The sequence below is a fragment of the Harmonia axyridis genome, chromosome 3 (genome assembly GCF_914767665.1).
Source record: "Harmonia axyridis chromosome 3, icHarAxyr1.1, whole genome shotgun sequence".
In the NCBI taxonomy this organism is placed as follows: Eukaryota; Metazoa; Arthropoda; class Insecta; order Coleoptera; family Coccinellidae; genus Harmonia; species Harmonia axyridis.
The window spans coordinates 19,773,297-19,787,986 of NC_059503.1; the positions used below are offsets into that span (position 1 = coordinate 19,773,297).

The window sequence follows — 14,690 nt, forward strand, 5'->3', positions numbered from 1 at the left end:
TTAAAACAGTAGCCTGTTTCAGAATATTGGTACCAAGAATCGCTTGAAATCCCAATGATCCCTTAGGGATAACATGAAATTTAAGGTTGAACAATTGTCTATCTATCTTTACGTCTAATTTCAAAGAACCCATCGTTTTCACTTTGAAATGACCCAAACCTCTAATGATGGTGACGTCGTTATCTAACGGTAAGTGACGCAGGTAATAATTAAAAATATCCTCGCGAATAATGCTTATTTCGCTTCCGGTATCAAAGAGAGCCTCAACTGCAAACGCCCCAAAAACAAGCTTGACCGCATTTTTAGGCACTGATTCTATGACGGCCACTTCCGTGGTTTCAACCTTTTCCTTGCAACTCGCGGCAATATGTCCATGTTCATTGCATCGGAAGCATTTTATTCCTTTGCTTTTATCTGGACATACCCTCGACTTATGCCCTCTTCGACCGCAACTAAAGCAAGATTCGCTGCTTGCTTGCGCACCGTTTTTCCCGTCTTTAATGAAATATTTTTCTTTCTTCTCCGTTCGCTTTTCTATACCGTTAGACCTTACCTCTTTTCTCTGAAAGTGAGAATCTCCCCTCTTGGTGATTTCCTCATAAATTTTGGCCTTCTGCTTGAAGTCACCAAAATTTTTCGAGCCATACAATATTATTTTATTCGCGGAAGCGTCCGCAATACCGTCTATAATATATTGTATCACCGCTTCTTCTTCAATATTGGCTCTACTGCCGATCTCTCTCATAGCGAGAATGTACTCTTGTACACTCTCACTAGATTTCTTTCTCCTGCTATCCAGGAGTTTGTGAATTTGCGCCGAACTCACACGGACTTCAAATTCCTCGCATAGCCGCTCTTTTAAAGATGCCCACGTCTTTATTCCTGTCTGTGATTGAATGAACAATCTCGCTAAACCCGATAGAGATTTTTTCGCGAATATCAATTTTTGAAGATCTGACCAACCCGTCATCGCAGCCATTTCTTCAAAGTCCTCAATCCATCTCCCTACCGGATAATTATCGGCCCCCGTGAATTGCCGAATGGAATCTTCTACGTCCCTAAACGTCAAAGAGAAACTACTTCGACAATTACGGTTTTCCTCTTCGAGCTTCATTTTCGACACCGATACAGAAACAGAGCTAACTAAATCATCGTCATCGTCACCGTCGTCGTCTTTCTCTAAAAGGGGACCACACAAGAAATCGCACACCCTTTTGGCGATTTCTTCCGTAGAACCCTCGTATGGCAAATTCAAAATTTGGCATACCGCCTCTAAATCAGTCTCAGTCAATTTTTGTTCAACGTCTTTGATTTTGTCTTGATGTTCGTTATCGTCTTTGTCCCAATCAAATCCGTCAAAGTTTCGTATTGCCCTACGTCTTTTGTATTTGTCACCTTCGGTCCCGAAACAAGCTATGTGCAGCGCTCTAATAGCCGGAACTTTGGCTTTCGAAATACCGTCTTCAATATGTTTTATTTCGCCTAACGAGTACATTTTCAATTTAAGTATCTACGTCGAAACGGAATGAAATTAAATTGAATCGTCTTACTTTACCCGTTGACAGAAATTCAGTAACCGCTCACAAATAAAAGCAACAGTAACACAAAATAAAATGGACACACACAAAAATGAATGGGAATAAGGAACAAAAAAGCAAAATCAACACACTAAATTTACAGAAAATAAATCGTCAGATTTCAGAATCGGAGATCAAAATATTCGTCTTCAATCCTGATTAAAATATACCAGAGAAAAACAGATACAGGAAAAAATTCTCAAGTGAATAAAAGTCAAAAACAGTGAATAATCAAATTAAGTCAAATGGAATTGCAGAACCAACAGCTTATGAATTTTTCCTAGCCTCGTCTTAAAAGAAAAATTTCTACCTTGTACAATTCCTCGTCTTGTTGAACGTAATCCTTTATTCACACTGTTACACAAAAATGACCTTTTATCACTTCACACACTTCCTAGATGGTCTTCTCCTCGTCTCTCGGTTGATCTTCCTTCTTTTGTAGAATATTCTCGTCTACGTCGAATATTCGAAAATTCCTCTCAGGTCCTGGACGATTTTCTCCTTAATGTAGGCTTTTCACTTTGATCCCGGACGATTTTCTCCTTGAAAATACTCCACAGATCCCGGTTGATTTTCTCCTTGAAAATCAACTTCGATCCCGGTTGAGCCCCCAAAATGTAGGCTTCTCACAATTCAATCCCGGACGAGCCCCCAAAATGTAGGCTTGGTTAATCGATCGTCTAGAGGTATGATTCGATTACCTGGCCTTTCGTCTTTTCTCCGTGACTTTGTTGGATTTAAAATAATGAAACTCTTTTGAATTATTCACATCTATTTACAAAGCCACAATTATACAGTACAAACTCGGTATTGGGAAGATCTTAATTACGTCTTAATTACAAGTTTCCCACTACGGTACTGAATTTCGTCTTTAACACGTTTAATTGTTTACTCGAAACGTCTTCGTCGTACTTCAAGATTTCGGTCGTCTCGTCTTTAACTTGTTCGCGACTCGTCTTAATCTAGTCCGCGAACCGTCTTTACGTCTTGAGTTGACCGACCGAACTTGTCTCGTCTTCGACTTAAGTTAAACTGTACCGTCTGTACACGTCTTTGGTTTAATCTTAACTGTTCCCGTCTTCGGCTTAACTTGCACTGTTCTCTCTGTCGATTGGAACTACCCTGTCTCGGTTTGACCACACCCTTTGGGGAAGGTACCATCCCCCTAGTCCAATAAGATTTCCGCCGTACCGCCCCCAAAGATCTTCCGGTTCCTGGAATCGAACATTCTAGAAGAAATAGGGCATGAGAAAAAGCATGAAACACATGTGGCATAATCGTCTTGTTCCGAAACCTTTCCCAACCCCATAAATCCCTTAAGTTTGACCATCGACATATGACATTCTTCGACATCCCGAAGAATAGCACATCCTTTTTACATTATGTACAATTCGTTCCCTGTAAATCTATTGAAACTGTCATGCCTTCGACATTAAAAGAAACTAATAGGTTCCGGTTGACCATCACCATTATTTACAGGGAACAATAAACTGGATCCTACATTTATACTTTTTTTTGAGTCCGATAAATAGGTACCTACATTAGATATTAAACTTGAGTTCTTGCATTCTTCAGCGGACGTTACTTGGACAGATCATTTCGTCACAATATTACAATGGATAGAATTGTATTTGATCTCGAATTTATCATCAGTGTGCCGAACCCACTGTTAGCAGAAAAATCGAAAATTAGAGAACTTAGATATCCCGCTGTTCACCTAGAAAAAGCGCGCAAAGGTTTATTGGAAGATGGAGCAGAGAAACCGAGATAAATAATTCTAAGATTTCGATCTGGGCTTCCATGTAAAAAAGAAAGTGACGCATTTCAGCCTGTGGGGCCAATTTATGAAGGCAATGATGAATTATTGATTCATTTATTGCTTCAGTACCTACTTGATAGACCTATTCAACCTATTCCTATTCGAAAGTGTAGGAAACGTCGATTTTATATATCGCTTTGTTTTATATGCCCGTTCCTTTTCGTGGATTTAGTGAATTTCCTTATGAATATATACAATTTTTTCACAATCTAGGGTGTTTCTAAATTGGAGGTATACACGAAAATGAATCCTTGGATACATTCAAGAAAAAATATTCTATAAACATGGACTAACAGAGTTTATTGAATCTTTGCTGCAGATCGGAAAACTGAAGATTGAATCCAAAAATTTATTTATTCATCAGAGCTAACTAAACGTATTTCCCGGAGGATTTCGAAGGAATTGTTTTGAAAAATAAAAAAGTTTAGTACTAGATGAGATTTTTTTTTAAATATTTTTTGGTACTACAAAAAAGTATGGGAGGAGAAGGGATAATTTTCCTAGAAAAATATCATCCTGTAGGTTTCCAATCAGAATCGGCATAGCACGTTATGTAAGTTCTAAACTGGGAAACTATGCCAAATTTCTATTGAAGTGCAGATTTCATGAGAAAAAATTCCAACATTCTGTAGCCCGAAAACAGAGAGTTTGCAGTCCCATATTTATAGGACACTATATTTTTTTAATAATCCTAAGAATCTGAGTATGAAAAATTGACCACTTTGTGTCTATTGCTTCACAATTATATATCTTCTTTATGAGAATATATTTGGTTCATTTTTGTCTTGGAATATTATTCCAATTCTAAAAAAGAAAAATTAATAATCAACCAAAAAAAATTCAAAATAACTCAATCTGTACAAATTGAGTAGACGGTTAACAAATTGAATAACAAAATTAACATAAAGACAGGCGTACGTTGAATATCCTTCATCATTTAACCTTTATAATCCTAAGAATCTCTCATTATAGGTTGTACCTTCAATTCAGGAACATCTTGTATACTTTTATATTAATTTTATTGCATACTTTCAGGTACAAATTCCAAGTTAATCATAAAATCGCTTATACTAGTAATATACTGTTATTGTCACCTCTCTATCATTTCATCCTTCATCACGAAAAAAAATTAGAATGGAATGGAATGATAAACATCACAAACTTCATACTAGGGCTAATAATTTTCAGTTATATTGCTATTGCAAAATATCTGAATATGTATTTATAAGAAAAATAAGGTTCTCGAACTAGAAGATCGATACCAACTGACTAATTTATGGACTGACAATATCCTAATATAATAAAAAGAGAAAGGTTCATTTTACTTTTGACGAATTGTCAAGGAAAAAATTTGAAAAATTTTTTTAAGAATTGATTTCATCATGTTTCAAGAAGTGTCCTTCGTTTTGTTGTAGGTACCTACTGAAAATAAATTAATTTGAAAACAAAATTCAGTCCATTATTAATGGAATCTGAGTAATAAAACAGGATCCTTTTATCGAGTTTGCAAAAAAATTACGGAAAGTAATCATTATCATCCACTAAGGTCAAAACATTTCGAAACAATAGGCGGCATCACAGCCCTTTCTATTGAAAATAGTAATTTCCTTCTGATAGTCTATAATCCTAAGTTATACTTCGTACCTATAACAAATAAAGTAAAGAAAGTTTTAACTCAGGATGAACAAACTATTGAATATAGTAGATATATAGGAGTTACATGAAGTAGAAGGTATCGTATAAAACTATGTTATATCAGAAATGGTGATATACATAGAAGGATTTGAGATGTTTACCTACGGAGAACTTTGTAATATAAAGCACTCGAGAACTCGAATTTTCCATATAGTTTGCTGCACTGTGCTGAAATCTCCTATTACTCTACGAATACCTTGATATACGTGATTGTAAGACCACGTCTAATGTAAAACATGGGCAGATATTCAATCAGAAATTTTTATGAATGTTCGTTCCCTCAGAAATTACTTTAGTACCTGGGTTTTCGTATGACCATAACAATTTCAGACCTCTGTTTTCTATACAAATTTTCAGCAGAATTTAATCCGATAAAATTTTGTGAAAATGAAGGCTTTGCAGACCCATGTTTCTATAAACTTTTCACCTTATTAATAACTGAGGAATCGTTCTGTAAAATATCGGACACTTATAACATAACACCCTGTATAGAAAAGGTGCAAGGCAGAACAAACAGGAAGAGAACCCAGGGGTTGGAAAGATTGCTGGACGTCTAAGTCGGAAGAGGCTGACCAATTATCAACAGGCAGATGCCTACCTATATGAACTACCAGCTCATATAAGAAAGAAGAAGAAATAAAAGTTTTTGGAAGTGCTGAGATTTCCTAATAAAATAATTTCGAGATTAAAAGACCGTATTGAATTATATACTATATTAAACTCGTAAGCGCTCCTCCCACCGAAAATCGAACGATTTTGGACCGATTTTGAGGTCGAGTGTTCTCGGCTCTGGGAGAGATGCGAGAAAAACTAAAAGTACGGAAAGAAAGAGAAAATGTCGAATTAACTCCCGCGGATATTCCCGTTTCCCGATTTTTCGGGATTACCTGGGAATGAACGGATAAAGTTTGGGAAATTTCCCGACGAATTTCCAGATTCACGTCGACGTGAACGACCAATAGGAAAATACTACGATGTCCTTGGGTAGCAACGGGCCTAGAAACGTCCGCGGCAATTGACGTTTCTAGAATATTTAGGTTTTATATTATTTTTACTGTGTCCATTAGAGGGCTCTTGATGAATAGAACTATTTGAAATATGAATAACTGTATAATAAAATCAAGGATCAATTTAATAATCTATTCAAAATATTCTGACGTTTTAACCAATTCTGTGCTCATTCATGAAATCGTCGAAATACAGAATGAAAATGGGAAACGTCAGATGATATTTTAATGGAAATGTTGAAATTTGGACGAATCGAGAGGAAATATGCAAGAAAAGATGAATCAGATGCGATTTATATACCTTTTTCCATGTATATTTTATGATATTTTCAAGCGGAATCGTTTTGTGTCAGTGGAAAGCTTGGTTTGCCAGAAGCCTCTACAGGAGTCATTTGGTTATTGTGAAAAGTTTTTAACGAGAAATTTGAGGAAATAATAGACTACACCTGTATGTACCGCCCTTTTATGATGGTATTTTTGCGTTTTGTGGAAATTTTCATGGAAATTGGTCAAATCTTGAAGCATTCCGTTTCATGTGAATTGTCAAGGTAAATATATCATTTTGGAAAGATATCAGCATTTGAGGCGAAGAAAACTGGTAGGTAGAGATATTTTAATTCGATTTCCTTTATATTTAACGATTTTTTAAACGAAATTCATGAAAATTCATCAATTTATAGAATCTCTGTCACCAGTTATTTTGACATTATTCCTATAAGGAGCACAAATGCACATAATTATTCAAAAGCATTGTGGCCGGGTCGTTAGGGATGCGGTCGTACAATCTGAGGTCTCTTTTGGGATGCGAGTTCAAATCTTGCAGCAGGTGATAATTTTTTTTTTCTTAATTTTTCGCCAGTTATTAATTTTTATATTATTTGGCGGTGAATGCTTCGGATTATTGAAATGGATCAATTTTTTGTTTAGTCTATTGTGTGAATGATTTCGTAGTATACACATATAATTATGTTTTTCCGATTTTCAAAGTACATATAAGAATAACGATTATACATTGTTTTTTTTCAAGTTGCCTATTGGAGGTTTTTCGATAAATTGACCATATTATACAGGGTGTACAATTTTCGAACGCCAATTATGCTTTTCTGTAAAATTGAAAACTTATGAAATCTGAAAATTGAAATTTCAAGTTAGATTTCTCTCACATAATTTGCGAAGATATACGTGCGATGAATAACGTTTATACAGAGTGTACAATTTCCGAAATGTCTCTGGAGAACTGAAAACTTTTCTTATAGTTGTCATGTTAGCTCTATGGGTTATCATTCAATTGCATAATTCTTGAAGGTATACAGGTGGGGATTGACGATTATATACAGGGTGTACAATTTTCAAGCGCCAATTATTCATTTCTGGAAAATCGAGACCTTATGAAATCTGGAAATTGGAATAAGAGCTTTAGATTTGTTTTCTCTTGCATAATTTGCGAAGATATACGTGCGATGAATATTTTTTATACAGTGCGATATCGATTTTACAGGAGATATGGCAGTATTTATGAATGAATTAAAATATGGATCTATGGGCTATATTGATCAACCTGAAAGGTAGATCTATGGGCTATGATGATCTGCCTACAAGGCAGATCTATGGACAACATTGATCTACCTACAAGGTAGATCTATGGACAACATTGATCTACCTATTAGGTAGATCTACAGGATATATTGATCTACCAACAAGGTAGATCTATGGGCGTACTAGTAAGTATTAAATAAAATAGTTTGCTCAACATTTCTCCGGTTAATCACTCACTCACTTGTTTGGTGGAGTCAGTTACATATTGCTAAGTAGTCTGCATGTTTTTTCGAATATAAGAAGAAATATTCAGTGTATCTTTGTTGTGTAGTAAATACCTATGCCCAAGGGCGCAGAAATGGGGGTACTGGGGGTAATTACCCCCCCCCCCCCAAGATTGCCAAATTACCATATCGCGAATTCTCGCAATGACGAAGAACGAAAATTTTTCCATAAGATGAACCAATAATCATTTTACTTTTCTTCAAAATCCGCACGGCAGTAAAAAATTGGACCCTTTCACGGCTCAGAAGTTTTATTGCACTACAGACACGACTTTGTCCGAGGTTTATTATTTTCCTTTATCTATCCGCTTTCTCAGCCGCTTATTTGCCATCTGTTATTTTGCATCCGTCATCGGTATACACTTACCTGTTGTTTTCGGTTTTTTGTATAATTCTCGTCACAAAATAACAATAGTGCACTTATCAAACAACTGAACTGAGTAATTCGCATAGAAAAATTGTGTGGGATGTGTACAATTCCGTGTTTCATTCAAATTGCAATTTATTTGAGGAGACATCAGTTTTGAATTGACTATATCTACACGGTGTTCCTGAATTAATATATTTTTTGGATCATTGAAAAAAAAAGTCTATAACATGAGTCCCCAAACGCTTTGTTTTTGAGATACAGGTGTTAAAGTTTGAATTTTTTTACTCATATAACCTTCCCTCCACAAGATAATTAATTCAAATTGACCATAGATATTCCAATTTTAGTTTTCATCATGTTATATAATTTTGAATGCAAATCCACTGGGTGATATTTTTTCTGGAAGGGTGCCTGATTCTTTCCTTCAGAACTATTTTTTGGTGAACCGCTGGAGGTTTAAAAAATGTAAATAAAACTCAGGTCCAATACTACACTTTTTGGTTGTTATAGTTTTATCGTATTTGCTATCGATTTCGAGAAAATATTTCAATCAATTCTCTAGTAATCCTCAGAAAAATCCAAATTATTTTGAAGATTCAGCTAGTCAGTTGTAATGAATAAATTAATTATAAGTTTTGGTACTTATTTACCCACTCTGTAGCGAAGAATACTAAAGATTTGATAAACTGAGATAAGCATCGCTAAAAACTACGACACACTAGAAACACCCCGTATCTCGAAAACAAAGCGTTTGCGAGATTATATTGCTGGGACTTTTATTCCTAAAATTATCCAAGGAATCTTTCATATTCCTCCGTAACTCTAATTTAGGAACATGCAGTATAAAGTAAGAACAACCGAATTGGTAATAAAAAAATTATTTCGAGTAATTTGGTTCAATCAAAGTATTTCGATTATCACCCCCCCCCAAGAAAAAAAAATCTACGCCCTTGCCAATGCATCCAAACTCATACAATTCAAGGTTGAATCTTTCTATCCATCTAATTGACTGTCAACACCCACTTCTCTTCAAATGGTAATTAAAAAGGACATCCAGGATGGAGAGATCCCAAAGATTCAGTTTTTCATACCGGTTCATTATGAGGCGTACATAATAGGGTCATTTGCGAGGTGAGCATTGAAATCCCTTCTATGGAATCCACCCATCTGAATAATGCAAACACTAACGGCACGAGTTGCTGTTAATTATGCATAACCCTATTCGGTGTACAAGGCGTTCGGGTAATCCTTTGTGGAAGGATGTAGTTATTCGGAATTCTGCAACATTTCATTATTGCTGGGGGAGCCGTTTTGTTCGTTATATTAATAAATTGCTGCGGTAATTTGCGGATTCGTCAGGATCGAACCAATTGGGAAATTTTATAGTTGCGGTCGGCGGTCGAAGCCTAACGAGCTAATTGTTAGAAACTGAATACAAGGTGAATAAGAATATTAATGTTGAGCCCTGCAGTTCTCGGTTTTCTTTTGTTTTTGGACTTATTTCTTGGTAATTGTTTCTCTCCTTTTCATCAATTATTTTTTGAGAACAATTAAGCAATATACAGTCTGTTTCATTGATATGTGGGCTTGTTCAATCGATCGCCTAGAGGTATGATTCGATTACCTGGCCTTTCGTCTTCTTCTCCGTGACTTTGTTCGGGTTTGTAATAATTGAACACTTTTAATTATCACGTCTTCATCTTTAATTCTAGCTTCGGTCGTCTCGTCTTTAATTCTCTCGCGACTCATCTTATTCTAGTCCGCGAACCGTCTTTACGTCGTACGTCTTAAGTCTTGACCACCGAACTTACTCTTCCCTCGACTCAGACTTAATTTCCTCTTACTTCGACTTAGACCGAACTTAAACTGTCTACCGGCTGGAACTTACTCGGCTTAGACCGGACTTGTACTTGGCCACATCCTTAGCAGCACCCCGATATCGGGGGAAAGTACCAAGTACCACTCCTAGCCCAATAAGAGTTTTGCCGTAATGCCCACAAAGCTCTTCGCGGATTCCTGAAAATCGAAGCCATGCATTCTCGAAGGACCATATGTGACATTCGGTACCACCGTCTCGTTTTCAAGCTTTCCCAAGCCCCAGTAAATCTCTTAAGATTTACAATCGACTTGGCATGTCTTCGACACCCCGAAGAATTAATACTTCATTTTTATATTATTTACAACAACCATTCTTTCCCGTAAATCCATTGAAACTGTCATGCCCTCGACTCTTGAAGGAACTAATAGGTCTCCAAGCATCCTGTTGACCATAGCAATTATTTACAGGAACAATGACTGGATCCTACAGCTATACACATAAAATTCCGGATAAGGCATTTATACTTTCTCAAACCCTAAATATTCAGTTTGTTTCATTCGGGGGAGATTGTTTGCTGGGTACTAGGAGCTATGAACGATTGGTGTCTCTTCTCTACCGATGTTATTGAAATTCTCATATATTTCGATTGCTCATACAGGGTGTTTCATTGGTAAACCGCAAAACGAAAACAGTGAATAGAGTTTTGGCGAGTCGTTCTAGAGCCAAGTTATAGGTGCGCCCTCTCCCAGGGGTTTTGTGTTTCATCTCGAAATCGTTGGTGTACTTATCGGTTAGGCCATCCAGCCATCTCTGCCTAAGACACACCTTCTCAGACCATCTTGGAGAAGTGACTCTGTTGCAACGCGACGACCCCTCTAGATATGCCATGGCCGAAGTAGTGTGGCGCGAACAGCCATAGCGCCATCTGTGAGCAGACAGAATCACTACAGAGGATACCGCGGTGGTTCTGACTGCCTTGGTTACCGAGATATAGGGTGATTCATGAATTTTGCTCATTTCTTTCCGAGGTCATAACAAGGAAAATCCAGGTCCTGATTACCAAAAAATTATGAAACGTTTGTATCCTTGAGGAGTGGTTCATTGCATCGCCACCTCATGTTCTATTGTGCCCCCGTAAAGCAGCTTTCTTCATTTATCGTCGTTGTCTTCAACTCGCCCTCCAGTTTTGAAGTTCAAATGAACTCCAGTATCTGGAATGACTTCAAAGCGGTCACCATATTTTTGCGATGGCTAGTGATGGCGAGGCATTTCGTGAAGAGGTCAACAATGCATAGTATAAAATTTGCAGTGTTATTTTACTCGATTCATGTGTAAAATGAGCCAACGTAAATATTTCGAATGGATAACCTCTTCATTAAATACTAGATGACAACATTTCAAAAGCTTACGCTAACATATATCATTTTTTGACAAGAGAAAGAAGGAGCAATATATTATCTATCTCTATACATTTTTTTTGAAACGTACAATAACAACTTCATATATTGACCAAAAAGAACATCGAAAAGTTCAAATTTTGCTCCGCCAGAGGTAAATGTGTTGCTATATCAACGATGATTTACTTTTCCGTCTGCCGCAAGGAGAATTGTAGCCTGAACTATCAACTTTTATTCTTCGTTTCTGTCAGAATTACTTTAGCATGACTTTGCAAATATTTCATTGATCTATCAATTATTATAACGATAGTTAATATAAATCTTGTTCAAAGTTGAATCTCCAGATTTTGATGAATTTCAAAACTTTTGAAAAAAATTACATATTTTAAACGGAGAAGTGAATTTTTATGGGTCTTCAATTACCCACCTCGGTAAACACAGGTTTACTATAAAAAGTCAAACTTTTTCTGCGTATGAAGTTGGTATACTATTTGTGATAATAACTAAACACAGACAAGTTTTACTCACTAGCTTCACTAGCACTAGGCTCTCCATCACCAATGCTCAGGACATTTCCACTAGGTTTTGACACCTTCTGTATTTCTGAAAAAAAAAACGTATCAGCAGCCATTAACCTCCGAAATGTTTTTTAGAGTATGTCATTCGTAAAGATTAGACTCGAGGAAATTTCGACACCAAATTTACAGAACACATTTTCAGATTTGCTTTTCATGTTTCCTACATTTTATTTATATTACAGAAATCTATATGAGCTGCGATTGAAAACATTGAATTAATCGATGCCGGCGGTAAGGAAGTTTCCCCTTTTTCCCATACTTTCCGGCTCACCCTTCTGGCGCTAGGATCCAGGATTTCCAGTTACTTTCGCCGCATTCCCGCAGATGGCGCTGCAGGTTCTGGTACATAGAAATTATACCGGTTATATATTATATTCACATTACTATTAAAAAATCACCTGAAATTAACCAATTGATAATTTTTATGTACAACAATCGAATAGATTGAAATGGAGCAAAAATGGATATGTTATAGGCGAACTTGATAAAAATTAGGCATTTTTATCATTTTGCGAAAGAATATACATCTTTGCCTTTATGGCCAAAAGCTTCCATATCACGACATGTTTACAATTGAAGGAAAGAGTGAAAATTTACAAATATGTCAATAATGTTTATCAAACGAAAATTGTGGATACAGAGCTAGAAAATTCCAAATTTTCTCGTGAGAAGGAGTCATTAGTACAGCCCAAGACCAGGAATTTTTTATGATCAGTAACGACGCCAGCTTTCAGAAACAGGGGTGGCCAAAAGGGGGCCGGATTTTTTTTGGGGGGGTCAAAGTAAAGCAAAATTGTAGTTCTGCTAATCTTTTAGCCATAGCATGTCAAATTTTTGGGGGGGCCAGCAAAATTTAAGGGGGCGTCCGGGGCCCTCCTGTCTCCCAAAATAACACCTTGTAATGAATTCTATTTTTGATTTTGGAAATTATCAAAAGATTCAAATTAATGTCATCCATCAAAAATATTTTGCATTGATACATAGATAACTATGGAATTATAAATGGGTTACTATTGTTTTATGAGAATCTAAAGAATTTTTCCATTTGTTGCAATATTATTTAAACCATAATTATGAAAAAAATAGACACATAAAAGGATTATAACAATTGATGATACGATAAAACTGATATTTTCATTCAGCCAATCGAAATTGCCTATACAGGATTCAGAGAACACAAAATTGACTATTCAACCAACTGGATAAGGTAACAATATCTCAGATAGGAGCGGCCACCCCTAATATTAATTATGAATCCGAAATATTCTCACCCTCGTATATAATCCATACAGCAGCTCCCAGATTCCAGAAGCAAACGTTATCAAGAACATCGATGCCGCTAGAATATTTCTCTGAATATTCATTTCATTAAACACAATCCAAATGAGAATGTTATTCTCTTTGCGGAGTCATATTGATAATAGAGATGAATTTGTAATTTTCCCTGGGGCTTCTGAGCATACTCGTAAACGAGAGCAAAGTGTTATCCTTGTTTCAAGAAACTGGATATTCAAACTTGTATAACTTACACATTGGGGATTACTCTTTATTCTTTTCTTCGTGGAGGGCAACTCTAATATTATCCAGGAATTCTCATATGATTCGAACATGTGGAAGTTTTATGTAGTATTACTTTTGTCGCATGGGAATCTCAAAAATGTGAAGGTACGACAGTTTTGATATCCTCAGCTAATTTTTGATGTACCCATATAATTTCGTAAGTTGTTGGAATAAGTTTTCATCGCATGCATTGAAGATTGCCTTTGGTTTAATGATGAAATCAATCAGAGGATAAATTTCAACACTGAAATGTTATATTGATTAAAAAAAATAGAAAAGAAATGAGGTTAAGTCAGGAGCTTTTGAGCCAAGTTTCTTGGGAGACCACAGAACTGTATTTAGATAAATGTGGCGAACATAATCGATTTTGAGGACGCATTCATCAGTAGGAAGTCGAAAATAGGCGTTTGAATCGAAATCGAAATACAGTTATTTCATTCCTCCTTTTTAAATACATTAATACAAATTGTTTCGCTACACAGTAGCTTCCTCAGATTTTTCTTTTTCGGTAAATATTGGAATGGTATCAAATGATAAGTTTCGACTGACTGATGACGAATCTGTCCGTTTTTTCTGTTCGACTCTACATATACGGTAACTGTCGAACAGAACAAAACTTCTCAGGGTAGGTTTGGATTTCTTACAATTCCTCACAATTTTAAAATTTCAGGATAGATGGAAATGAAATTTGCATTTAGATGTAAAATAACAATTTCAAGTGCAATTGATCTAATTTGTTTTCCTCTAATTTCCATGCCAATCTTTGAATAATATAGATAGTTTTCCTGATGAAAAATAGTCAAACTCGTTAGATATTCTAGAAATAATTTTTCGTAAAGTAACTCAATGTTGCCTACAGAATGCACAGGATTCCTCTTACGATACAATAGTGGAGATCCTCACATGTAACCAATAACAGTGGGGATCCCCAAGTGAAACCAACAAAAGTGGAGAGCAACTCTAAAATGAATGAAAATGTCACCGAAGAATATAGGGTTTCTTATAAATGGCAAACAGAGAAAACGAACGTTACGAAAATACATCAATC

The 14,690-nt window shown here is 36.1% G+C and overlaps 1 protein-coding gene across 1 annotated transcript in view; it reads right to left on the reverse strand.

The window, feature by feature from the left end:
* The window catches only part of LOC123675511 (suppressor of lurcher protein 1), a 230,051-nt gene that overhangs the window by 58,822 nt on the left and 156,539 nt on the right, over positions 1 to 14,690 (reverse strand). Inside the window, exon 8 of the mRNA XM_045610872.1 lies at positions 12,033 to 12,107. Coding sequence (XP_045466828.1) covers positions 12,033 to 12,107 — 75 coding nt within the window. The remainder of the gene's footprint in view (positions 1 to 12,032; positions 12,108 to 14,690) is intronic.